This window comes from Sus scrofa, chromosome 10 (assembly GCF_054392235.1).
Source record: "Sus scrofa isolate SSC_HxYL_T2T_F1_AM1 chromosome 10, Sscrofa_HxYL_maternal_Yorkshire_Landrace_v2.0, whole genome shotgun sequence".
Taxonomy (NCBI): domain Eukaryota; kingdom Metazoa; phylum Chordata; class Mammalia; order Artiodactyla; family Suidae; genus Sus; species Sus scrofa.
Window position 1 is genome coordinate 59,527,420 of NC_139392.1, and position 24,045 is coordinate 59,551,464.

A 24,045-nucleotide genomic window follows, 5' to 3' on the forward strand; every position below is an offset into this window, starting at 1 on the left:
GGTCCAATCCCATAAGTGCAGGTCACTCTGCCCTCTGGGGTAGTTCCAGCCGGCGCAGAGATGGTCCCGATGGGAGGACGAGAGGGGAAAGACAGACCACCTTTCTTCCCGCACACCCTCAGCTGGGGAAACAAAACAAAGACCGCCCTCCTCCTCCTCCTCGGGTAGCCACTACCCTAGCCACAGAGACTTTCCTATTTCCCGGTGCAGTCTGGCCTCCCGCCCCCGCCCCCGCCCCCATGACAAAGAAAAGGCACTTGGAGAGCCAGCGAGGCCTTCCTGCCTCCACGGATGGGGGAGGGGGCTGCCGACGTGAGGAGCCCCCTCCGCTCACCCGCGCTGCCACTCTTGGCCGGGAAAAGAGCGGAAAGCGGCGGCCTCCGCCCGAGGAAGCCAGGTTGGAGAGGGGCTGGGGGTACCTTGAAGTAGCCGCCTTCGTAGAGGGTGTTAGGGGGTCCGAAGATGGCAACCTCCCAGTTGTAGAGGTCGGACTCATCCACCAGGGTGATCCGGAAGCCCTCCACCGGTTCCTCCTGCAGGGATTTCAGCTCAAGCATCAGGGCCTTCTGCGAACTAGTCATCTGCTGCTGGGCCATCGCGGCGGCGGCGGCGGCGGCGCCGGGCCGGGGCCCCAGTCCTCACGCACCGGCCGGGCCGGACCAGGCCCCTCCCCTGCGCTCGCCCTCGGCCGGGCCGCAACGGGCCCCGGTCTTCACACACCCGGCGGCCCGGACCAGGCCCCAGACGGCCCGTGGGCCAGCCCGGTTCCTCTTCACACGACGCGGGCCGGGCCGAGCCCTTCTCCTCGCACTCAGGCCGTGTGGGGGGAGGGGTGGAGAGAGTTGGAGAAATTCGCTCCTGGTCCCGGGCCTCCCCCCCCCGGAGGGGGCCTCAACTTGGGGGGGGGGGAGAGGAGGTGGAATTGGAGGAAGGCGGCGGAGGGCCGGCGATGGTGAGAGTACGCGGCCGAGCCGGCCCGGGAGCGCCGCGCTCGCTCGCCCTCTCGTTCTCCTCGGGGGCCGCGGGGCCGAAGGGCGCGCGGAGCCGAAGGGCGGGAGGAGGGCGGCACGCGGGGGTCTCGCAGCGGCGGCGGCGGCGGCGGCGGCAGCGGCGGCGGCTGCGCGGGGGGAGGGGCGACGGCGGAGGAGGAGGAGGAGAAGAGCGAGAGCGCCTCGCGCCGCGGGAGCGACGGAGTCGAGAAGAAGGAGGGAGGGAGGGAGAGAGAGAGAGAGAGGGAGGAGGGGCGCGCGTCGGGAGGGAGGGCGGCCTGGGGCGGAGGGTGGCCCGACGCGCGTGCGCGCGCCCCTCCCTCCCCCGCCCTCCTCACCCTCACCCTCCTCCTCCTCCTCCTCCTCCTCTTTCTCCCACTTGGGCGCCTCCTCTCCGCTGCCCCGCGTGGTGGCGGCGCTTTGTGACGCTGGCGCGTGTCCCCCACCCTTAAAGGGCCAAGCGTTCGTGCGGGCCGAGGGTGGCCGCAGGAGATTGCCCCTGGCCCCAAAATGACAGTTGTGTGGCTTGACGCCATGGTGTCAAGGCGCGCCCCGGAAGGGACCTCTGATCCTAAAACTGCTTTCGCTCTCCTTCCCCTCGGTGTATCCACAGGCCTCTGCACCGCTCCTTATAGGAGCCCTGATCCATCTTCCCTCCCGCTTCCTTCCAGTGACACAGTCTGCTCTCCCTGCACTCAGTAGATGCTTGACAAGGATGTGCTGATAATGTGGGTCTTATTGGTGGGAACAAGCGTCCCGACATCTCTTCTGCATATCCAGTTCTCATGCCATTGTATCCTTGAGAAAGCTGTGTCACCCGCATAGGGAGTTGGGGGGCAGTTTCCTATTGGAGAAATGAAGAAGGCAGATAGGCCAGTTTCTACTTCCCTTCTTAACTACAATGAAGAAATTGTAGGAAATAGAGAAATAATAATACAGACAGAACCTGGGTTTCTGGCCCTTTTCTGTGTGATTTGAGGCAAGTGCTCTGGCTATCCCCCAGTTTACCCATTTGTAAAACGATGTATTTGGTTGAACTTTGACCTCCCTACAGATCCTTTCAGCTTGAAAGTCCAATCTAGAACTGGAGAACTTTCAAGACAATCATAACTGAAGTGAGGTATGAAGACAGTCTTCAGTCCCCATGGTTTAGAATACCGCTTTCTCTTAGGAAGGCATGTCCTATGATACTGCCTGAATACTTCCTAGAAAGGCCAGGATACTGTGAGAGTTCCACATAGTTAGAATTTGGGGATCAGAAAGATCCTTGGTTCCAACCCTAGCTCCACCATTTTCATTATATTACCTCTTCCTTGTTCATTTCCTTCCGTAAAAGAGAGTTAATTATACCTAACATATAAACAATTGTAGTGATTAAACAAGATCATCTATGTACAGAATTTAGCACAATGACTAGCACATGGTAAATTATCCATAAATAGGACTTTAAAGAAAAAAAAATTTTAAGGCACAGCTATGTTTGGATACATCTCAATTTTTTAGTAGGCTTAAAAAAAAGTTTTGGATTTATAGAAAAATGGAGAAGATAGTACAAAGAGTTCCCATATACCTGGCAACCAATTTATCCTATTATTAACATCTTACATTAGTGTAGTACTTATTACAATTAGTGAACCAGCATTGATAATTTTATTATTAACTGAGGTCTTTACTCACATTTCCTTAGTTTTTATTTAATGCCCATTTCTGTTTCAGGATTCCTCCTAGACACCATACTATATTTAGTTTTTGTGTTTCCTTAGGCTCCTCTTGACTATGACAGTTTCTCAGACTCTCCTTGTTTTAGATGACCATAAAAGTATTGAAGAGTACTAGTCAAGTAGTAGAATGGCTCTCAATTATAGTTTTGATGTTTTTCTCATGGTTAAACTAGAATTTTGGGGTTTGGGGGAGAAGATCACAGGGATAAAATGATATTTTCATCATATCAGGAGACTATAATATTAACATGACTTAATGTTGATATTGACCTGGATCACCTGGCTGAGGCAAGATACCAAGTTCCTCCACTGTAAAGTTACCCTTTTTACCTTTCTGTATTGTACTCTTTAGAAGGAAGTCACTATGCATAACCAAATGAAAGATCCCCTTCATTTTTTTGTTATTGTTCTTTTTTTCTGAGCTGAAGTCTCAGTATTTTAAAGAATCATTCCCTAGCTCCCAACTCTATTCTTTAGGTCTTGAGACCAAACTCCACTGGAATTAGAGCATATCTGAGTCAATGCAACCCCTCCTCCCCAAATGATGGTGTATGACTGGTTCTAACTTCCTGTCCTTCACCACTCAATTTAGGGACAGGAAGATTGCTGACCTGGAAATATGGGAGATGATGTTGACACCTTTAATAGCAAGGCTGTGAGTAGACAAATAGGCAGAAAGTTCATCTTCAAAGCATTTCGCCCACATAAAGTTATCACAGCCCCACCCTGACCCAGAAGGTAGCAGGTGCCTAGCCTAAGTCACTGGAATACACATCTGGCATCCAGACCAGAAGCCACTTCCTGGACTCAAATCAACTCACAAACTCATACAATATTCATGATGCCATGACCCTAAGGTGGGCGGCTAATAAACATATACGTGACTAGAAGGCTCACAGCTTAGTGTGTTGATGAGTTGTGTATTTAAGACTCCATTCTCAGAGGACTCAAAATTCCCCATAAGTTGTCTCATGCCTTTTTATCTTAGCAGGTAAGACATTGTTTATTAGTAGGTTGTAACTGTGTCTTATTCATCCCTGGATCCTCAGCAACTAGCACACTGTTTGACACAAAATAGATACTAAGGAATTGTTCTCATGGGTTCATAGCTAAGGGTAAAAAGATAATCTGTAACAACAACAACAAATCACAAATTGAACCCCAGGCTCCATTCCCATGTCTAATAGGGATCTCTTAGACACATAATAAGTGCTCAAGATTATAAACTCCATAAGGACAACAGGTCTTATTCATAACCATATACAGGCTACTATGATGTTTGGCACATAGTGGGTATGCAAAACATTTGTTAAAAGAATAAATGGCAGGAACAGCTTCCCCCATAGCGTCATGATAGGCAGATTGACTTCACTGACTGGTGCCCTCTAGTGGCAAATAAAACAGGATATTTATGCCCAGTCTGTCCTCTAGTACTCTCCAACCAAGGCTCTTCTGAAGAATCTATTATCTTTCTTCCAAAGAGAAAAGATGTGAAAATCTTGGTAAAATAAATGAGAGAGGAGGGTATTTATTTTAAAAAGATTAATTATGGGAGTTCCCTTTGTGCCTCAGCAGTTAACAAACCCGACTAGTATCCAAGAGGATAAGGGTTCCATCCCTGGCCCTGCTCAGTGGGTTAAGGATCTGATTTTGCCATGAGCTGTGGAGTAGGTTGCAGATGCAGCTCAGATCCTCCGTTGCTGTGGCTGTGGCTGGCGGCTATAACTCCGATGGGACCCCTAGCCTGGGAACCTCCATGTGCTGCAGGTGCAGCCCTAAAAAGCGCAAAAAAAAAAAAAAAAAAAAAAAAAAAGAAGGAAGGTTAATTCTGAAGTTCCCTCATGGCTCAGAGGTAACAAACCCAACTGGTTCCGGTTTTATCCCTAGTCTCACTCAGTGGGTTAAGGATCTGATTTTGCCATGAGCTGCAGTGCAGTTCTCAGACATGGATCAGATCTGATGTGGCTGTAGCTGTGGCTGTGGCCAGCAGCTGCAGCTCCAATTCGACCCCTAGCCTGGGAACTTCCATATGTCGCAGGTGTGGCTCTAAAAAGACAAAAAAAAAAAAAAAAGAAGAAGAAGAAGAAGATGAAGAAAGAAAGGTTAATTCTGACTTTACAGAATGACTTTTTCAAGCGGCCACCATTTTCTTCATTCTGCATATGTTAACACATCTAAGTCTTGAATAGTGAGTGCTAAAGAAGCCACAATCTTCCTTTAAAAACAACAAACAGGAGTTCCCGTCGTGGCGCAGTGGTTAACGAATCAGACTAGCATCCATGAGGTTGCGGGTTCGATCCCTGCCCTTGCTCAGTGGGTTAAGGATCCAACGTTGCTGTGAGTTGTGGTGTAGGTCGCAGACTCGGCTTGGATCCCGCATTGCTGTGGCTCTGGCATAGATAGACTGGCAGCTACAGCTCCAATTAGTCCCCTAGCCTGGGAAACTCCATATGCCGAGGGAGTGGCCCAAGAAATGGCAAAAAGGCAAAATAAATAAATAAATAAAAATAAAAACAACAAACAGCTAAGAATTCTCTTGTGGTGCAGTGGGTTAAGGATCTGGCATTGTGACTGCAGCAGCTTAGGCTACTACTGTGGCTCAGGTTCAATCCCTGGTCAGGGAATTTCCACATGCCATAGGCATGGCCTTAAAAAAAAAAAGGCTAACATTTGTTATGCATCAGTATGTGGCAGGCTCTTTACATACGGTAAATCTCATTGAATTCTCACAAAAATCCACAACATGGTGGATTACTAGAATATCCAAGACTTAGAGAAGTAAGAAAGTCACCCAAGGTTACCTAGTGAGTGAAAGGCTAAACCCAAAGTTTAACTTTGGCCATCCCACTCTAGTGTGACTGCTTTAATCACCATGCTGTAATGCTCCTGATCTAATGTGCCCATAGCAATCTGTACATATCATATCACCCTCATTGCTATACTGCAACTGTGTTTACATTTTCCTCCCAGCCTCTGAGGTGCTCTTAAGAAAGAGCCATTCATTCATTCAACATATATTTATTGAGTACCTTCTATGTGACAGGCCCAGTGCTAAATGCCAAGGATACAGTAGTGAATGATGTCCCCCCCAAAAAGGAATAAAAAATAGAACAGGAGTTCTCGTCGTGGTGCAGTGGTTAACGAATCCGACTAGGAACCATGAGGTTGTGGGTTCGATCACTGGCCTTGCTCAATGGGTTAAGGATCCGGTGTTGCTGTGAGCTGTGGTGTAGGTCGAAGACAAGGCTCAGATCCTGTGTTTTGTGGCTCTGGGGTAGGCCGGCGGCTACAGCTCCAATTAGACCTCTAGCCTGGGAACCTCTATATGCCTCATGAAGCGGCCCTAGAAAAAAAGGCAAAAATACCAGGAAAAAAAAAAAAAGCATAAAACTGGAATTATCTTGTGGTTCGGCAGTTTAAGGGTCTGGTATTATTACTGCAGTGGCTTGGGTCACTGCTGTGGCACAGGTTTGATCCCTGGCCTGAGAACTTCTACATGCTGTGGGCATACTCCCCCACCCAAAAAGGATGAAAAATAAAGTAGTGAATGAGACGGAAATGATTAGTTCCTGCCTTCATGGAGTTTATGTTCCTAGCTAGTTGAGACAGAAACACACAAAAATAAGTAATTAGTAGACAATATTGTTGCAAGTTTTGGTGAGTATTAATGAAGATGATTGGGGAGGGCTACCACTGAAACTGTTGGGGTGGATGCAATTTTATTTATTTGCTTTTTTTTTTTTTTTGTCTATCTTTCTAGGGCCGTACCCGCGGCACATGGACATTCCCAGGCTAGGGGTCAAATCAGAGCCTACGATGGAGCCACAGCAATACAGGATCCAAGGTGCGTCTGTGACCTACACCATGGCTCACACCAACACTGGATCCTTAACCCACTGAGTGAGGCCAGGGATCGAACCCACAAACTCATGGTTCCTAGTCAGATTCGTTAACCACTGAGCCATGACGGGAACTCCTTTTCTTTCTTTCTTTTTTTTTCTTCTGTCTTTTTTGGGCCACACTGGTGGCAAGTGGAAGCTCCTAGGCTAGGAGTCGAATAGAGCTGCAGCTGCAGGCCTACACCACAGCCACAGCAATGCCAGATCCACGCTTCATCTGCAACTGTATCACAGCTCATGGCAATGCCAGATCCTTAACCCCACTGAGTGAGGCCAGGGATTGAACCTGCATCCTCATGGATACTAGTTGTTTGTTACCACTGAGCCACAATGGGCACTCCTATTTGCAATTTTATTTTATTTTATTTTTTTATTTATTTTTTTTTTGTCTTTTGTCTTTTTGTTGTTGTTGTTGTTGTTGCTATTTCTTGGGCCGCTCCCGCGGCATATGGAGGTTCCCAGGCTAGGGGTTGAATCAGAGCTGTAGCCACCGGCCTACGCCAGAGCCACAGCAACGCGGGATCCGAGCTGCGTCTGCAACCTACACCACAGCTCACGGCAACGCCGGATCGTTAACCCACTGAGCAACGGCAGGGACCGAACCCGCAACCTCATGGTTCCTAGTCGGATTCGTTAACCACTTTACCACGACGGGAACTCCCCTATTTGCAATTTTAAATGAAGGCAGGGTCAGAAGAAACCACTTGAGGTTATGTTTAAATAAACAGAGGAACCAGCCTATGAAATGTTAAAGCAAGAGCATTATTCCAGGTTTCTGACTTGTGATCCTCATGTCTTATTTATCTTTATCCTTGACACTGAGCACAGAGCCTGGCATTTAAGGGTCATCAGATGTGGAGTGAGTGGTTGACTGATCTCTCACCTCTGTGGTCTTCCTTAAATTTCAACTGTGGTTATTCCTCTTCTTGGCTAACTCAAACTCAAATCATGCTTCAAGACTTAGTACAAGTCCCATCTCTTCCAGGAAAGCTTCCTTAACAATCAAAACACTCTACAGTTATAAAGAAGGAAGTCCTGCCATTTGTGACAACATGATGAACATTGAGGGCATCATGCTAAGTGAAAGAAGTCAGAGAGAGACAAATACAAGTATTGTAGTATTGCATATGTGGAATTCAGAAAAACTAAACCCAGGGTTTCCATTGTGGCTCAGCAGGTTAAGAACTGGTCTGTGAGGTCCATCTCTGGCCTCGCTGGTTGAATTAAAGATCCAGCATTGCTGCAAGCTGTGGCCTAAACTGAAAATGCAGCTCAGATCCCAGGTTGCTGTGGCCGTGGTCTATGCTGGTGGCTGTGGCTCCCATTCGACCTCTAGCCTGGGAACTTCCACATGCCACAGGTGTGGCCATAAATAACCAAAAAAGCTAAACCCATAAAAAGAGAAATTGGATTGGTAGTTGCCAGGGCCTGGAAGGTGGAAGAAATGAGATGTTGGTTAAAGGGTACAAACTTCCAGTAAATGAGGACAAACTTCTAAGTATCTAATGTACAGCATGGCTCTGCAAAATAGTAAAACATAAGTACACAAAGACAAAGCAAATTTGGCATTTATTAATACTAGGTTATGATGGGTAGGTGAAGAGTATATGGATGGTCATCATATTCAGCAAATTTGGAAAATGTAATAGAGAAAAGCTATTACAATAAACCAGGCACAAGACGTGCGAACTGGACTAAACTTGGCAGTAAAAACAGAGGAGTTCCCTTGTGGTTCAGCGGGTTAAACATCCGGCGTTTTCACTATAGCAACTGGGAGTAACTGCTATGGCAGGGATTCCATCCCTGGCCTGGGAACTTGCACATACTTCTGGTACGGCCAGAATAAATTTCTTTAAAAAACAAAGAGACAAGAGTGAGTAAATTCAAGGTATATTTTAGCGGTAGAACAGATAAGACTGGTTAACTGGGAGTTCCCGTCCTGGCTCAGTGGTTAACGAATCCGACTAGGAACTATGAGGTTAAGGGTTCCATCCCTGGCCTCGCTTAGTGGGTTAAAAATCCGGTGTTGCCGTGAGTTGCGGTGTAGGTCGCAGATGCGGCTCGGATCCCGCGTTGCTGTGGCTCTGGCATAGGCCGGAGGCTACAGCTCCGATTAGATCCCTAGCCTGGGAAGCGGCCCTAGAAAAGGCAAAAAGACAAAAAAAAAAAAAAAAAAAAAAAAAAAAAAAGGTTAAATGGTAAATGAAAAAAGAAGAGGAATCACCGGGGTAAATAAACAAACGCTCACCACAGAAACTCAAACCAGCCCCGCCCTTACCCTTTAGACCCAAGTGCAGGAAGTGAGGGAAAGGAAGCTGCGCCAAGCGTCAGGCAGGCTTCCGGTCTGGCGTCGCAAAGAAGCCGGAAATCGGAGAACCCTGTTTGGCCCCTCCCCCATAGTGGGCGGTCTTGGAGAGTGACAGAGCCCAATGGCGAGCGAGTCGATGGGCACTCACCCAATGGCTCTGGAGCTGGGCGGAGTCCTGCGCCACGAGGCTTGCTGACAATCGTGCCAGCATTTCTGCCCGTGCTTGGGCATTTCTGCCAACGTGGGAAGAAGTTGTAGAGCAAGCGGAATTTAAACCCAAAGTGCCAGCAGGATACCAGAAGGATGGGGCCCGCACCTGCGGGAGCGCAGCATCGCGGAACTGCTGAGGAGCCGGAGGTGGGAGAACCATCTGGGAGGAAGGAATGCAACATGGGGAGGGGGGAACGGCAGAGCCTGATAGCTCGCCAACAAGGGGCACTAGGGCGGTACCTTCTGGAGGAGCCCCATTCCCCCAATGTTTCCAGCCCGGGGTACCGAGACAGGGCTTGGTAAGGGAGATGGATAGAAGCACTAAAGCCTATTGAACTTCTCTCTTCCCTAGCTCTACACCTTGAAATTGAAGTGGCCCCAGCCCCCACCCCACCACACCCCACTCCACTCCACTCCGCAGCTTGGATCATTTCCCTGACCAGGTCCTCCTTGATGCTGGGTGGGATCTAGTTCTGGGCTCCCCACATGGTGGCGCTCCTAGAGCGCTCCAGTAAGGCTCTTCCGGGTGTGGGAACCTGGAGGGGGGCGGGGCCCGCTGTAGGGGAGAAGGTTTAGGATCCCTCAGATCAGGGTTTGAAGCCTTCTCACAGTATAGGCATACCAACTGTGGAAGCTCTCGGGGCTTCGTTCTAGCGTTTTCAGTTAGGATTGTTGTGAGAATTGGATGATTTACTGTATATCCTTCAAAACCAGTAGGCTCTTTCCATTACTGAGCACTTAATGTATCCTGAAGTCTGTTGTTGTCAGGGGTTGCATGCTGTCGTGGTGTGTGTGTGTGTGACCTGGCAGGGTTTAGATAGAGTAAGAGTGGAGATGGCATTTGCAAAGTCCTAGGACTAACCCAGCAGCAGAAGCAGCTCCTTATACTTGAAAGCACAGGAGCTTAGGCATTGCATTGGGCAGGGTACAGCCAGCTACCACTCCTATCAGCTCCAAGCAGAGCTCCATGCTTGTGCTGTCAAGTATACGGGGAACCCTCAACTCAAGGAGTTTTTGGTCTAGAGCTCAGTAAACTTCTTCTCCTTCCTCTTCTGCCACAATGTGATATGGGATCTCAGTTCCCAGACCAGGGATTGAACCCAGGCCACAGTGGTGAAAGTGCTAAGTCCTGACCAGTAGATGACCAGGGAACTCCCCAAGAGCTCAGTCATATTCTTTTTTTTTTTTAAGGGCTGCACCCGTAGCATATGGAGCTTCCCAGGCTAGGGGTCTAATCAGAGCTATAGCTGCTGCCCTACACCACAGCCACAGCAACACCAGATCTGAGCTGCAACTGTGACCTGCACTACAGCTCACAGCAACACTGGATCCTTAACCCACTGAGCGAGGCCAGGGATCAAACCTGCAACCTCATGGTTCCTATTCAGATTCGTTTCCACTGCACCACAATGGGAACTCCAGTTATATTCTTTTAAGTGAAAATTATTCTGTTTTACACATTCTAACTTCTATTCAAAGGAGAGACCAGGAGCAGATGAAGTTTTTACCCACATCATCTTTTACCCACATTGTACCATGGTGGCCTGTCAGGCATGGGTACTAGGTATCTATGATCTCACCCTGGCTTCTCCCTCTCACTGACCACAGATGATGGAGTCAGCTCTCGAAGGCCCAGTCAAGGAGGGGAAAAGGGATTCCTCAAAGAAGCGTCCAGTGGCTGGGTCTCCAGTGGGTCTTCTGCAGCCAGTGAAACTCAGCCGGGCAGAACTGTACAAGGAGCCTACCAATGAGGAGCTGAATCGCCTTCGGGAGACTGAAAGTCTGTTCCATTCCAGCTTGCTCCGATTACAGGTACTGAGTGGCTGGGGCATGGGTTAGAGGGGCAGGCTTGAGCCTCTGAGGCTGAAGTACTCTCCCTGCCCCTTCTTATAGGTAGAGGAGCTACTAAAGGAAGTGAGGCTATCAGAGAAGAAGAAGGAGCGGATTGATGCTTTCCTACGGGAGGTCAACCAGCGAATCATGAGGGTGCCCCCAACCTCTGAGACAGAGGTAAGGCAGGTAGTGAGGGGAACTGGAAATTCCAGAAGATGTCCTTGGAGGCCTTGCTATTCTAGGGTGCTGGAAGCTTATTCTCACTGTCTGGAGGCTCAGCTGCGAATGCAGTCAATCATGTGTTCGTTCATTGATTTAGCAAACACTGTGTGCCTTGCAGTAGTTATATTCTTAGGACACATCAGTGAACAACGCAGCCTATGTTGTAGTGTTGGACTTAATGGACGATAGATAGTGAACATGACAAGGCAGTGTTAGAAGGTGGTAAACATTATGGAAAAGGGAGGGGAAGAACAAGGGACGGGGACTCTGGTACATTCTTTGCAATGAATGAGGGTGGAAGGAGGTGAGTTCAGAAAGATAAGGGAGGAAGGGGCTCATCATGCAAGGCATTGTGCACCAAAATAAGGACTTCTACTGTTGCTGTGGATAAGATGGGGAACAATTGCAGGGTTCATTTTTGTTTTTGTTTCCCTTTTTTTTGTAAAATGATGATGTGATCTAACTTCAGTATTAAAAAGTTCACTCAAGGGAGTTTCCATTATGGCTCAGCGAGTTACAAATCTGACTAGTACCATGAGGACATGGGTTTGATCCCTGGCCTCGCTCAGTGGGTTAAGGATCTGGTGTTGCCACGAGCTGTCGTGTAGGTTGCAGACACAGCTTGGATCCAGTGTTGCTGTGGCTGTGGTGTAGGCTGGCAGCTGTTGCTCTGATTTGACCCCTAGCCTGGGAACTTCCATATACCACATATGTGGCCCTAAAAAACAATGACAACAAAATTAAAAGAAATAAAAACATAAAAAGTTCACTCAGGCTCTTGTGTTAAAAGTAGACTGGGGGAATTCCCTGATGCACAGTGGGTTAAGGATCAGGTGTTGTCACTGCTGTGGTGGTCACTGCTTTGGTGTGGGTTCAGTCCCTGGCCTGGGAACTTCTGCATGCCAAGAGCATGGCCAAAAGAAAAATAGAATGGAGGGGGACAAAGGGGAAATCTGGGAGATAAGTCAGGAACCTATTGTGCAATGTTCCACTAGAAAATGCCTCAGACTATGGTAGAAGAATGGAGAAGTGGTCAGTGTCTGGATGCCTTTTGAAAGTGAAATGAGTGTTTTTAACAGATAAGTCAAGGTGATTTAAATGTTTTTTTAGCTTGAGCAGTTACTATGAAGTTGCTTTAACAGGGAAGACATGTCTACAGGAAGATTAGAAGTTTGGTTTCAAACATTCTAACATGCTGATACACATATATATTTGTCTTTTTAGGGCTGCACCTGCGGCATATGGAGGTTCCCAGGCTAGGGATCAAATTGGAGCTGTAGCTGCTGGCCTACGCCATAGCCACAGCAACAGCAACATGAGATCCAAGCTGTATCTGCGACCTACACCACAGATCATGGCAATGCTGGATCCCTAACCCACTGAGCAGGCCAGGGATCAAACCTCCGTCCTCATGGATGCGAGTCAGATTCGTTTCCACTGAGCCATGACGGGAAATTCTGACATATTGAATTTGAGGTGTCTACTAGACATCAAGGGGACATGTTTGGAAGGCAGTCAAATTACTATGTGTCACCGTCTCTCTCCCTTCAGCTGACAGACCAGTCATGGCTCCCGGATGGAGTTCGAGTCCCCCTCCACCAAGTACCCTATACTGTGAAGGGCTGCTTCCGCTTCCTGGCTCCAGCCCAGGTCACTGTTGTGGGCAGTTACCTTCTGGGCACCTGCATCCGGCCAGACATCAATGTGGATATGGCATTGACCATGCCCAGGGTAAGGTCCAGAGTCTAGGGGATGGGGAGGTCTGCCATTTCAACACCTTCAAATCCCTGGATCCCTCTCTTTTCCCCACCTGCCATTTGCCAGGGCATTGAAATCTGCATTCTAAATCAAAAGAAAGACCACTGCAATTGTCCTGAGGGAGTTAGATAGGCCCTTTGAACCTTGCCGTCCTCATTTGAGAACTGGATGTGGTATTGCTAGCCTTGGCTCAGGCATCCTAACCAGCAGAATATCCCTGGGGTGGCCAAGCTGTGACTCTCACTTTGGCTTCATCTTGGTCCCTAAGCTCTCCAACAACAAGTCACTGGCCATCTCTCTCTTCTGACCCTCTCCAGGAGATCCTCCAGGACAAGGATGGCTTGAACCAACGCTACTTCCGCAAGCGCGCCCTCTACCTGGCTCACTTGGCTCACCACCTGGCCCAAGACCCACTCTTTGGCAGCGTTCACTTTTCCTACACCAGTGGCTGCCACCTGAAACCCTCACTGCTGCTGCGGCCGCATGGTGAGAGACTGGGCATGGTATAGGGTGACAAATCCAGTGGGGATGGCACAGGGGCCTCAAGTCTGAGGCGAGAGGCTTGGGCCCCAAGGTTGAGGGGAAGGGTATAGGAACCTAAGATTCTGATATGGGAGGTCATGGGGCCCTCAGATGGGGATGGGGGTGGTACGGGGGCTCCTCTGGCTCCAGGGGGCCCTGCACTGTGTCAGCTTCTCCTGCCCTCACCCCCCAGGGAAGGACAAGCACCTGGTCACTGTACGTCTGCATCCATGCCCTCCACGTGAGTTCTTCCGCCTGTGCCGCCTGCTGCCTTCCAAGAACAACGTGCGCTCTGCCTGGTACCGAGGGCAGAGTCTGTCGGGGGATGGTGAGTAGGCACTGCTATCAACATGGAGCTGGAGGGAAGGGTGCTGTGGGGGCTTCTCTCATAACCTTCCCTTTTCTCCCACAGGTAGCCCAGAACCCCCTACCCCTCACTATAACACGTGGGTCCTGCAGGACACGGCCCTTGAGTCCCACATGCAGCTGCTGTCAACCATGCTGGGCACAGCCTCGGGGCTGAAGGACGGTGTGGCACTTCTGAAGGTCTGGCTGCGGCAGCGGGAACTGGACAAGGTGAGTGGGAGTGGCCCAGCGTCCCTGCCTCCCTGGGCGGTGGGCTGGCTCTGAGCTCCAGCCTCTCCCTCCATCTCTCCCTTAGGGCCTGGGAGGGTTCAGCGGGTTCATTGTCTCCATGCTGGTTGCCTTCCTTGTGTCCACGCGCAAGATCCACACCACCATGAGCGGCTACCAGGTCCTGAGAAGCATCTTGCAGTTTCTGGGTGAGGCGGCTGGACTCAGAAAGGCCAGGGGTTCCACCCATTCCCATCAGGAATCATTTGGTTTATCGTTCTCAGATAGATAAGCAAACTGAATCCCAGAGGCAGGCAGTTGCAGCCACCTGTCTGGAGGGTGGGTGTCATGGGGTTGGCTCCCTAGGCAGGGGGGTCAATTCTGACACACCCACCTTCTCTGGTTCACTCCAGCCACCACAGATCTGACAGTCAATGGGATCAGTTTATGTTCCAGCTCAGATCCCTCCTTGGTGAGTAGCGCAGTGCTGAGTCTGGGCAAGGAGGCCTGAAGGTCAGGCCCAGCCCTGACTGGCTGCTCTCTCCCCCATCCAGCCGGCTCTGGCTGACTTCCACCAGGCCTTCCCTGTTGTCTTCCTGGACCCTTCAGGCCATCTCAACCTCTGTGCGGATGTCACTGCCTCCACTTACCGCCAGGTACTAGTTGTCCCCCACTCCTGGGTTCCCCAGATGTCCCAGCCCAAACCCTGTCCCTTCTGCCAGTTCCAGAACCCCAGAAACTCTCCAGAGACCTTGGGTCAGGCATTTCTTTGGGTCTGAGTCCTTGGTTCAGTGAGGGCGGGGTGCAGTGGCAGTGGTCTCACCTAAGAGTTCCCACCTTACACCTTATTCTGTGGCCCTAGGTGCAGCACGAGGCACAGCTCTCCATGGCACTGCTGGACAGCAGAGCTGACGATGGGTTCCAGCTGCTGCTGATGACCCCCAAACCCATGATCCGGGCTTTTGACCACATACTGCAGTAAGTTTGGGGTATATCAGTGAGTTCTGTTTCCCTAGGGCTAGTGAGGGGGCAGAGGTCCTCAGCTTAGTTCTTCCTGGTGGTGGGGTGGGTGGCCAGCAGTACCCGATTCCCCCTCTTTGACCATCTCTGTCTCTTAGTCTATGTCCACTGAGTCGCCTTCAGGCAGCATGCCACCGGCTAAAGCTGTGGCCAGAGCTGCAGGATCACGGCGGAGACTATGTCTCAGCTGCTTTGGGCCCACTGACCACTCTGCTGGAGCAGGGCCTGGGGTCTCGGCTGCACCTGCTGGCTCACTCTCGGCCCCCAGTCTCAGAGGTGAGGTGGCGTGTGTTGGGGAGCATGTGGGTCTCAGGGTGTTGGACGCAGAGTCCCAGGGGATACAAAAGAGGAACCATTCCTCTCACTAGAAAGTGAGTTTCCAGACACACCGGGGGATCCTTAGGTTAGCTCAGTTTTTCTTTACCTGACAGTGGGACATCAGCCAGGATCCGCCGAAGCATAGAGACTCCAGGGTCCTGACCCTGGGACTGCTCCTCCGGCCTGAGGGACTGACCAGTGTTCTTGAGCTGGGTCCAGAGGCTGACCAGCCTGAGGTGAGGAGCCCTGGGGTCTGAGGGAGCTCTGGCTCTGTCTCAGGGAGCCCAGCACGTGCAGTGGAAGGAGTGGGTGGATCATTCTTGTGCTACCTGGATGGAGACCTGGCAGGGAGATTGCCGACAGAGCCCTTCTCTGCTGATCTCTCCCACCACCTCTTTCCTCTCCGCAGGCTGCTGCCTTCCGCCAGTTCTGGGGATCTCGCTCAGAGCTTCGGCGTTTCCAGGATGGAGCCATTCGGGAAGCTGTGGTCTGGGAAGCAGCCTCTCTGGCCCAGAAGCGCCTTATTCCCCACCAGGTGGTCACTCACCTCTTGGCGCTGTAAGTGTTAGCATCTGAATGCCAGGAGGCAACCGTGGGCTGGGGATGCTTTTAGGTGGTTCTGCTCTAAGCTCTGGGGGTCAAGAGCTCACATCCAGCAGCTCACTCCATGCCCCCAGTGCCCACAGTGTGTCTGCACCCCTTTTCCAGCCATGCTGACATTCCAGATACCTGTGTCCACTATACAGGGGGCTTCCTGGATGCACTGATCCAAGGCCTGAAAGAGGTAAGGGCTCTGGTTCAGGGCCGGGGTCAAGGCAAGGGACTATACAGTAAGCAGCCTGTATGGCCAGATTTGGGGGCGTGGGGTGGGGGGTATGGAAAGCCCTACAACCTTAGCCAGGCTGCACTTCCCTGAGCGTCCAGCAGGGGGCCCCCCTGGCTCTTCAGCAGCCCTGCCAGGGCTGTATGCCAAGCCTGTGTGTAAGGTCCTGTCTTCTCCCTCTCAGACCTCAAGCACAGGTGAGGAGGCCCTGGCAGCTGCTGTGCGTTGCTATGATGACCTCAGCCGCATGTTGTGGGGACTGGAAGGTCTCCCGCTGACTGTGTCTGCTGTGCAGGGAGCCCACCCAGTGCTGCGCTACACTGAGGTGAGGTATAAGGGGAGCCTTTTCCGCTGGGGGACACCCACCTCTGCTCCATTCACCCGGTATTCTGGCTTCCGAATTCCTGACTCCAGGGAGTTCCTGTTGTGGCTCCGTGGGTTAAGAACCCAACTAGCATGTATGAGGATGCAAGTTCAATCCCTGGCCTTGCTCAGTAGGTTAAGGATCTGGCGTTGCTGTGGTGTAGGCCAGCAACTGTAGCTCTGATTCAACCCCTAGCCTGGGAACTCCATATGCTTCAGGTGTAGCCCTAAAAAGCAAAAAAAAAAAAAAATACATAAAACCAGCTTCCTGACTCTGGGCACTCCCTCCCAGTCCCAGGCCTCTTCCTCAGCCCCTGCTTCTCCATAGGTTTTCCCACCAACCCCAGCCCGGCCAGCCTGCTCCTTCTACGAGCACCTGCGAGAGCGGGCCTCGCTGCTGCCCCGGCCTGACAAGCCCTGTCCAGCCTACGTGGAGCCCATGACTGGTGAGGGAGCCCTTTCAAAGGGATGAGAGGAACAGTTCTCGCTCCAGGCTGCAGTCTGAGCCATCTCACTCTTCTCTACAGTGGTGTGTCACCTGGAGGGCAGTGGTCAGTGGCCACAGGATGCTGAGGCCATACGGAGGGTCCGGGCTGCCTTCCAGCTGCGCCTGGCAGAGCTGCTGATGCAGCAGCATGGGCTGCAGTGCCGCGCCACGGCAACGCACACCGATGTCCTCAAGGTCAGGCTGGTGGAGGGCAGGGATACCCAGGGAAGGAGGGGACAGGGTGTCGGTGCCCTGGGCTGACCTGTGCCTCCCAACAGGATGGGTTCGTGTTCCGGATTCGTGTGGCCTATCAGCGGGAGCCCCAGATCCTGAGGGAGACGCGGAGCCCTGAGGGGATGATCTCACTGAGGGACACGCCTGCCTCCCTCCGCCTCGAGAGGGACACAAAGCAGCTGCCTCTGCTGACCAGTGCCTTGCATGGGTATGGCCACTTTCACAGACCCTTAGGGCTATAGGCTGTCTCTCTGGGAGGCCATTTAGGGACCTGAACTCTGGAGCCAGGCAAGTTCTACAGTCTTGGCCCTGCCACCCTCAGGCAGGATTCTTCCCCCACCCCCAGACCTTATTGGGGATCACTCTAGGACCTTCCTCTTGGGGTATCAGTCAGGCAGATGTGAAATTATACATGTAATGCATTAGCATGGAGGCCAGTGTGGGGTGCAATTTGGATAAATAGCAGTAGTAGGGTTGGCACACGGTACTTGGGCCCCAAGCACCTGAGTCTCATTGCCACCACCCTCTTTTCCCCCGCAGACTCCAGCAGCAGCACCCAGCCTTCTCTGGGGTGGCTCGGCTGGCCAAGCGGTGGGTGCGAGCCCAGCTTCTGGGTCAAGAGTTCACTGACGAGAGCCTGGACCTGGTGGCTGCTGCCCTTTTCCTGCACCCTGAGCCCTTCACCCCTCCCAGGTGATTCCCTCCACCTTCCCCCAGCCAGGAAGTTTCCCTGGGGCCAGCTTTCATCCTTCATGCTGAACCTTTAGTCCACATGGGAGAGGTGGCTGAAGCAAGGGACGACGAGGGTCTAAGACTTCCCTCTCTACTCCCCACAATACACACCAAAGACTCAAGGCTCCTCAAACCCTGGGGAGCCTAGGGATGTGTGCAGGGCCCCTCACTCCTTCCTCTCAGCTCCCCCCAGGTGGGCTTCCTTCGGTTCCTTTTCCTGGTCTCAACCTTTGATTGGAAGAACAGCCCCCTTATTGTCAACCTCAACAATGAGCTCACAGGTACGTAGGACAACGAGGGTCAGGCTATGGGAGGAACTACCCTCTGCAGGTTGCAGGGTAGGACAGGCACAGGTTTTCCCTGTCAGTCTGTTAGGTTTCCTCTGTGCCTCCCACTCCCAGATGTCTGCTCCTGACCCTGACTGCCAGGGGTGGGCAGGGAGGAAGAGGCCAGATCCAGCCTTTATTTTAGGGAGCGCTGAGTTGGTAGAGACGTGCTTTGTCCACGTGATGGTCAGAAGCAGAGTGGACGGGGGGTGGTAAGCAGGCTACCTGGGGGGCTGGGAAGAGAGAGGAAGTGAGAAGTCTTACAGTCAGGAGTAGGGGACTGGTTCAGGTTAGAAGAGATGCCCAGACCTCAAGGTGGGGGTGGAGGAGCTGGGGAGGGGAGGGATGATTTCTGGTTGTAATATGAGGAGCTGCTGGGCGCAGCACAGAGGAGGTGTCAGCTTTCTAATTCCCCAGGTGTGTGGGAGCCCAGGGCAGGAGGGGGCCAGGGGCAGGCCTCAGCTTGTGCCGGCCCGGAAACCAGACTAGGGTGCCGGACAGTGGAAAATTCTGCCTCTGAAGTGAGGCTGAGAGCTTAACGCCCATCCCGGTGGAGGCAGATGGGGTGTCCCTTTCATGGCTTTTGCCATTTTGGGGAAGAGTGTTGGAAGATCCCTGTGACCAGCAGCTGCTGAGTGTATAGGAGGAGGACTGCTGTTTGTGGGGCGGGGCAGGCTGACCCAGGGCCCCCTCTCATCCACAGCGGAAGAGCAGGTGGAGATCCGCAGTGTCTTCCTGGCAACTCGGACACAACTCCCTGTGATGGTCATCATCACCCCCCAAGATCGCAAAAGCTCTGTGTGGACACAGAATGGACCCTCACCCCAGGTTTAATCTCATTCCTGCTCCCAAATGTGGAGTTACTCTCTCTGGGAAAAAGCAGGCCCAGTCTGAGCTAAGAGAGACCTGTGGTCAGGTCTGACCTATATGTATCCCCCCAGATCCTGCAGAGGCTCGTGGTCCTGGCAGCCGAGGCCTTGCCTGTCCTAGAGAAGCAGCTAATGGATCCCCGGGGGCCTGGGGACATCAGGGTAAGCCCCCGACCCAGGCCGACTCCAGGGGCTCTGGGGGTCCTGCCTTTAACCATGGAAGTCTGGAGTTCTAGGGGCCCGCGCCAAGTGCCCAGTCCCCTTATTGGTGAGACTGAATTCAGAGAAGGGATTGCAGCTGCCCATGGTGCCTGGCAATGGTGGAGCCAGAGGAAAACCAGAGCCCTGGCTCTGTTCAGGCCTTGAGCTCCAAGCCTGTGCTCCTCTGCTGGACCTAAGCTGCCACCAGCTGGCTCTTGGTATTCCTGCCTTCAGATGAGCATTTGGGCCTATAAAGGACAGTCATACAGAAGGGAAGGAGGGAAGTTGAGTTCCTGTCGTGGCTTAGTGGGTTACAAGCCTGACTAGTATCCATGAGGATGTGGATTTGACCTCTGACCTCACTCAGTGGATTAAGGATCCAGCATTGCTATGAGCTGTGGTGTAGGTCGCAGGTGCAGCTTGGATCCTGTGATGGCTGTGGTGTAGACTGGCAGCTGCAGCTCCAATTCGACCCCTAGCCTGGGAACCTCCATAGGCCATGGGTTCCACCCTAAAAAAAGCGGGGGTGGGGGGGTTCCCGTTGTGGCTCAGTGGAAACGGATCTGACTTGTATCCATGAGGATGCAGGTTCCATCCCTGGCCTCACTCAATGGGTTAAGGATTTAGCGTTGTCATGAGCTGCAGTGTAGGTCACAGATGCAGTTTGGATCTTGTGTTGCTGTGGCTGTGACCGTGATGTAGGCTGGCAGCTGCAGCTCTGATTTGACCCCTAGCCTGGGAACCTCCATATGCCACGGTGTGGCCCTAAAAACACCGAAAAAGGCAGGGGGCAAGGTGGGCACGTGGTGGGGGGTGGTTGTGGTCCAGTTCCTGAGTCCCAAGTGGGCACAGCTGAGCCATACCTGCCCTTCCTCAGACAGTGTTCCGGCCACCCTTGGACATGTACGACGTGCTGATCCGCCTGACTCCCCGCCACATCCCCCGGCACCGCCAGGCTGTGGACTCTCCAGCTGCCTCCTTCTGCCGAGGCCTGCTCAGCGAGCCGGGGCCCTCCTCCCTGATGCCTGTGCTGGGCTACGATCCTCCTCAGCTCTATCTGGCACAGCTTAGGGTGGGTCTCCAGGGCCAGCTGACCCTGGGGAGGGGACTTCCAGGTGGAGCGGGGGCCAAGGAGCTGGCTCTCAGGTGCCCACCTGCCATCTTGTCTCTGTCCTGCCCTTTCCTAGGAGGCCTTTGGGGACCTTGCCCTTTTCTTCTATGACCAGCATGGTGGAGAAGTGATCGGGGTCCTCTGGAAGCCCACCAGCTTCCAGCCCCAGCCCTTGAAGGTTCGTTCCTGAGTGTGAACCTGTGTTCCCCATGGGTACGCATGTCTGTGTGTGGCTCCATGAGGAACCCTGAGTCAGGTGCGAAGCGTGTGTGTCTTGCTGTCTCTGGCTGTGCCTCTGTGACACCTCAATCCACATTTCTGATTTCCCCCAGGCCTCCAACGCAAAGGGGCGCATGGTGGTATCTCAAGGTGGGGAGCTGGTGATGGTCCCCAACGTAGAAGCCATCCTGGAGGACTTTGCCATCTTGGGTGAAGGCCTGGTCCAGGCCGTGGAGGCACGGAGTGAGAGGTGGACTGTGTGATCTCCAGCCCAGGGGCGAGCTGTAGGTGGACAGCAGGGCTTCAGACCCCTGGAGCAAGATGTCAATGGCGTAACCACCCTCACTGCACATGGACCCTCCAAGGAGGGCTTGCTGGCCTGAACATGTCCCCAAGAAAGTCCTGTCCCAATTTTCTGTCTGACGCTTCAACACTGGGGCAAGGGTCATGTGTCCTCTGGAACTCCCTGGGCAGACCATCTGAACTCCCAGAAGAGGAGTGGGAATCATCTCAGAGGGAGAACTGAATGAACCCAGAGAGCCACCTACCTGTCGGCCTGGCCCGGACTTTTTTTTTTTTTTTTAATGTTCACACCCAGGCATGTGGATGTTCCTGAGCCAGAGATTGAATCCAAACCACAGCTGTGGTAACACCACCTCCTTTAACCCACTGCGCCAGGCTGGAGATCGAACCTGCACCTCCACAGTGACCCGAGCTCCTGCAGTCAGATTCTTAACCCACTGTACCACAGTGGGAATGCCAGGTTGGGCCTTTTTTTTTTCTTCCTAGGCTGCTCCCAAAAGCCTGGGCAGGAAGCTGTGTGCCCAGGGCTGAGGCTCTGTCCCCTCCTCTTTGCTGGGATGTGTGCCTCAACCTCTGTATGCCCTTTGGTGCAGTGTCAGGCCTTTAAATAGGACCCAGAGAAGGTGTGGCACTGCCTGAGGGTCACAGAGAACCAGCACTGAGTAGTGGAAGAGGGGGCTACGTGGGGTGAATAGACCACATTGAAAGGGCACAATGCCCTCCTGTGGTGTCTGCTGCTTCCTGGGGTGGGAACATGGAAGAGCACAGAGGACAAGAAGGAGTTGGGTGGGGGAAGGGGTGAGGGGGCCTGGTGGCCCCCCATCCTGGAGACATGCAGAAAGTACTGGGGCTGCCCTGGCGTCTGGTGCCCAAGCCCCTCAGGCAGGCTCTGTGGGGCCTCAGAGGTGACTAGGACCCAAGCCCTGCTGTCCAGAAGCTCCTACTGCCCTGGGGGAGGGGGTGCTACTTCCTTTCAGCCTGATCCACACCCCCTTTCTGGCAGCCTCTCCCTAATCCTGGCTGTTTTTCCAGACTCAGCTCAAATAGTGCCTCCTCCTAAGCCCTTCCCTCGCCCCCAGCCTAAGGTGCTCTTTCTCTCTGAAACATTAGAACAATTACAGCCTGTTTACTTCTCTTTGTAGTCACTCACAGTGGCGTGAACTCTTCTGTTAAACTCTGATTTAAAATTAAATCACTCAACCGCCCCATGTTCCTGTCTTGTTTGCCTTTTTTCCACATGATTTTGACCTTGTGTCCTAAATGTAAGCTTTTTGGGGGGCAGAGAACATGCTTGGACAGATTTGTGGCATCTGGTACAGTGCTCTGCTCAAGTAGGATACAGATGTGTGTAGAAGGGGCCCCAGACACAGGGAAGACAGGGCACCAGAAGCGTTCAAGGAAAAGAAAATCATAATTTGTGGTCTCTGCCTAGAATGGGTAGGGTGGTAATGGTGAAATACAGGCTTGAGAGGTAATAAAAAGTTGACATTTATTGAGTGCCTGCCCAATAAGTGCTGGGCACCCTTTGTTATTTTATACATCTTGCTATGGAAGCTGATCATATAATCACACCAGCCCTGTGAGGGACCTCTTATCCTCATCATGCTCATTTCCTGAATGAGGAACAGTTGAGCAGCAGGCAGGGGCCCAACTGTAGAGGGACTTTGATGCCTGGCTCTCTGACTTCATCCTCAAGATGATGAGCCACACGAGGGAACTGTAGTCTCCAATTTTGTCCAGATTCTATTAGTCTTTGTGAACCTATGTCAGTCCCTGCCTGTCACTGTCATAGGATGCCTTGGCCTGGGGTTGAAATTAGCATAGGAGATATGCTGACTGGCTTTGTGAACTGTATGATATCGTCTATATCCATCTCTCCCGGTGCCATTCATTTGTGAACTCCAGACCTTAGTGACAGAGATGTGGTCCAGCCCTCACAGAGCCCTGCTGGCCATGGTTGTCCCTGGCTTCTTGGCCTCCCTTTTCCTTCCCTCACACATTTTCTTCACAGTCCTTCTGTGAGCTCTGGGGAGGGGCAAGGGGTGCAGGCTGGTTTCAAACCAGCCCATTTCATCCCAGAGTCGGCTTCAGTCCCGTAGCTTCTTTCACAAACCCAGTGAGGGGGTGGGAGAGGGGGTGGGGGGTGGGGTGGGGAATGAAAGCTGCACTTGGGCAAGCAGGTGGCTCCAGGAAGCATGGACACCAGTCCCAATCAGGGGAAATGAGCCTTGGCCCTGGTACCTCTCCATGTAGTCTTGCTGGGCTCAGCCTTCCCATTTTTTTTTTTTTTTTTTCATTTTTGGCCTCCCACAGCATATGGAGTTGACAGGACAGGGATCAGATATGAGCCACAGTTGTGACTTCCTCCACAGCTGTAGCAATGCTGGGTCCTTTAATCCACTGTGTCAGGCCGGGGACTGAACCTGCATCCTGGTGCTGCAGAGATGCTGCCAATCCCATCATGCCACAGCGGGAACTCCAGCCTTCCCATCTTAAAAATGGGCACAATAATGGCTTTGTCAGGTGCCTGATTTGGCGAAAGAAGAGGGTTGATCACTGACACCCAAGGAGCTGCACGTACCATGCGCTCTGCTCCCTTTGGTGGGGGGCTGGTGGCAGAGCAGGAAGCCTAGGCTCCAATTTCAATGCCTGCTTCAACCTGTTTCCCCAGGAGTTTCTCTGGGAAGTAGGTGAGGAGGCTGGTGTGGTCTAACATGATCTTGGAGAAGAAGGGGCATGAGGAGCTGGAACCTCAGGGGGAGGAAAGGAGAGGAGCCTAGAAGGAACTTCTTCGCAAGGAAGGGTGTGCAGGGGGATGCATGTTACACAGCCCATGGGTGTGTCTGCCCCTGCAGGCCTCCACATCCCTGCAGGGGGACGTGGATGGGTGGGAGGCTGTGTCTCGTGTATGGTGTCATTTGTCTGCTCAGTATGGGGAGAGGGGCAGCGTGTGCACATTGGTATACACTTAGTCTGCATGTGCAGTATTTGCCTTCTAGTTCTG

At 52.4% G+C, this 24,045-nt stretch overlaps 2 protein-coding genes across 5 annotated transcripts in view; one reads left to right on the forward strand and one right to left on the reverse strand.

Annotated features, from left to right (window-relative positions):
- Positions 1–1,202, reverse strand: part of UBE2R2 (ubiquitin conjugating enzyme E2 R2) — a 120,942-nt gene extending 119,740 nt beyond the window's left edge. For 2 of the 3 annotated variants that reach the window (XR_014817777.1, XM_021064700.2), the window contains exon 1: positions 420–1,202. Coding sequence is in view for 1 of the 3 variants with exons in the window: in XM_021064700.2 (XP_020920359.1) it covers positions 420–596 (177 nt within the window). In the remaining 2 variants the exon portion in view is untranslated. The remainder of the gene's footprint in view (positions 1–419) is intronic. The other variant, XR_014817778.1, reaches the window with a different exon arrangement.
- Positions 242–22,249, forward strand: NOL6 (nucleolar protein 6). Of its 2 annotated transcripts, none has more exons than XM_084979832.1 (26): positions 242–397; positions 10,736–10,939; positions 11,021–11,137; positions 12,734–12,913; positions 13,258–13,426; positions 13,656–13,790; positions 13,875–14,038; positions 14,124–14,244; positions 14,449–14,507; positions 14,590–14,691; positions 14,898–15,013; positions 15,154–15,331; positions 15,487–15,609; positions 15,783–15,931; positions 16,082–16,157; positions 16,381–16,521; positions 16,888–17,005; positions 17,087–17,241; positions 17,325–17,488; positions 17,821–17,973; positions 18,196–18,293; positions 19,042–19,166; positions 19,280–19,369; positions 20,286–20,480; positions 20,596–20,697; positions 20,852–22,249. In XM_084979832.1, exons 2-26 carry the CDS (start codon positions 10,736–10,738, stop codon positions 20,999–21,001), a joined length of 3,384 nt encoding a protein of 1,127 aa, XP_084835958.1. In that variant the 5' UTR covers positions 242–397; the 3' UTR covers positions 21,002–22,249. The 2 variants fall into 2 exon arrangements, with proteins under 2 accessions (XP_084835958.1, XP_003130726.1); XM_003130678.5 differs by lacking the exon at positions 242–397 and adding an exon at positions 9,087–9,274.
- The last annotated feature ends 1,796 nt before the right edge of the window (positions 22,250–24,045 follow it).

Coding starts and splice junctions, on each gene's coding strand:
- NOL6 (XM_003130678.5), top strand. CDS start 9,221: ATGGGGCCCGCACCTGCGGGAGCGCAGCATCGCGGAACTGCTGAGGAG. Junction 15,610..15,782: donor CAGAGGCTGACCAGCCTGAG/GTGAGGAGCCCT, acceptor TCCTCTCCGCAG/GCTGCTGCCTTCCGCCAGTT. Junction 20,481..20,595: donor TCTATCTGGCACAGCTTAGG/GTGGGTCTCCAG, acceptor GCCCTTTCCTAG/GAGGCCTTTGGGGACCTTGC.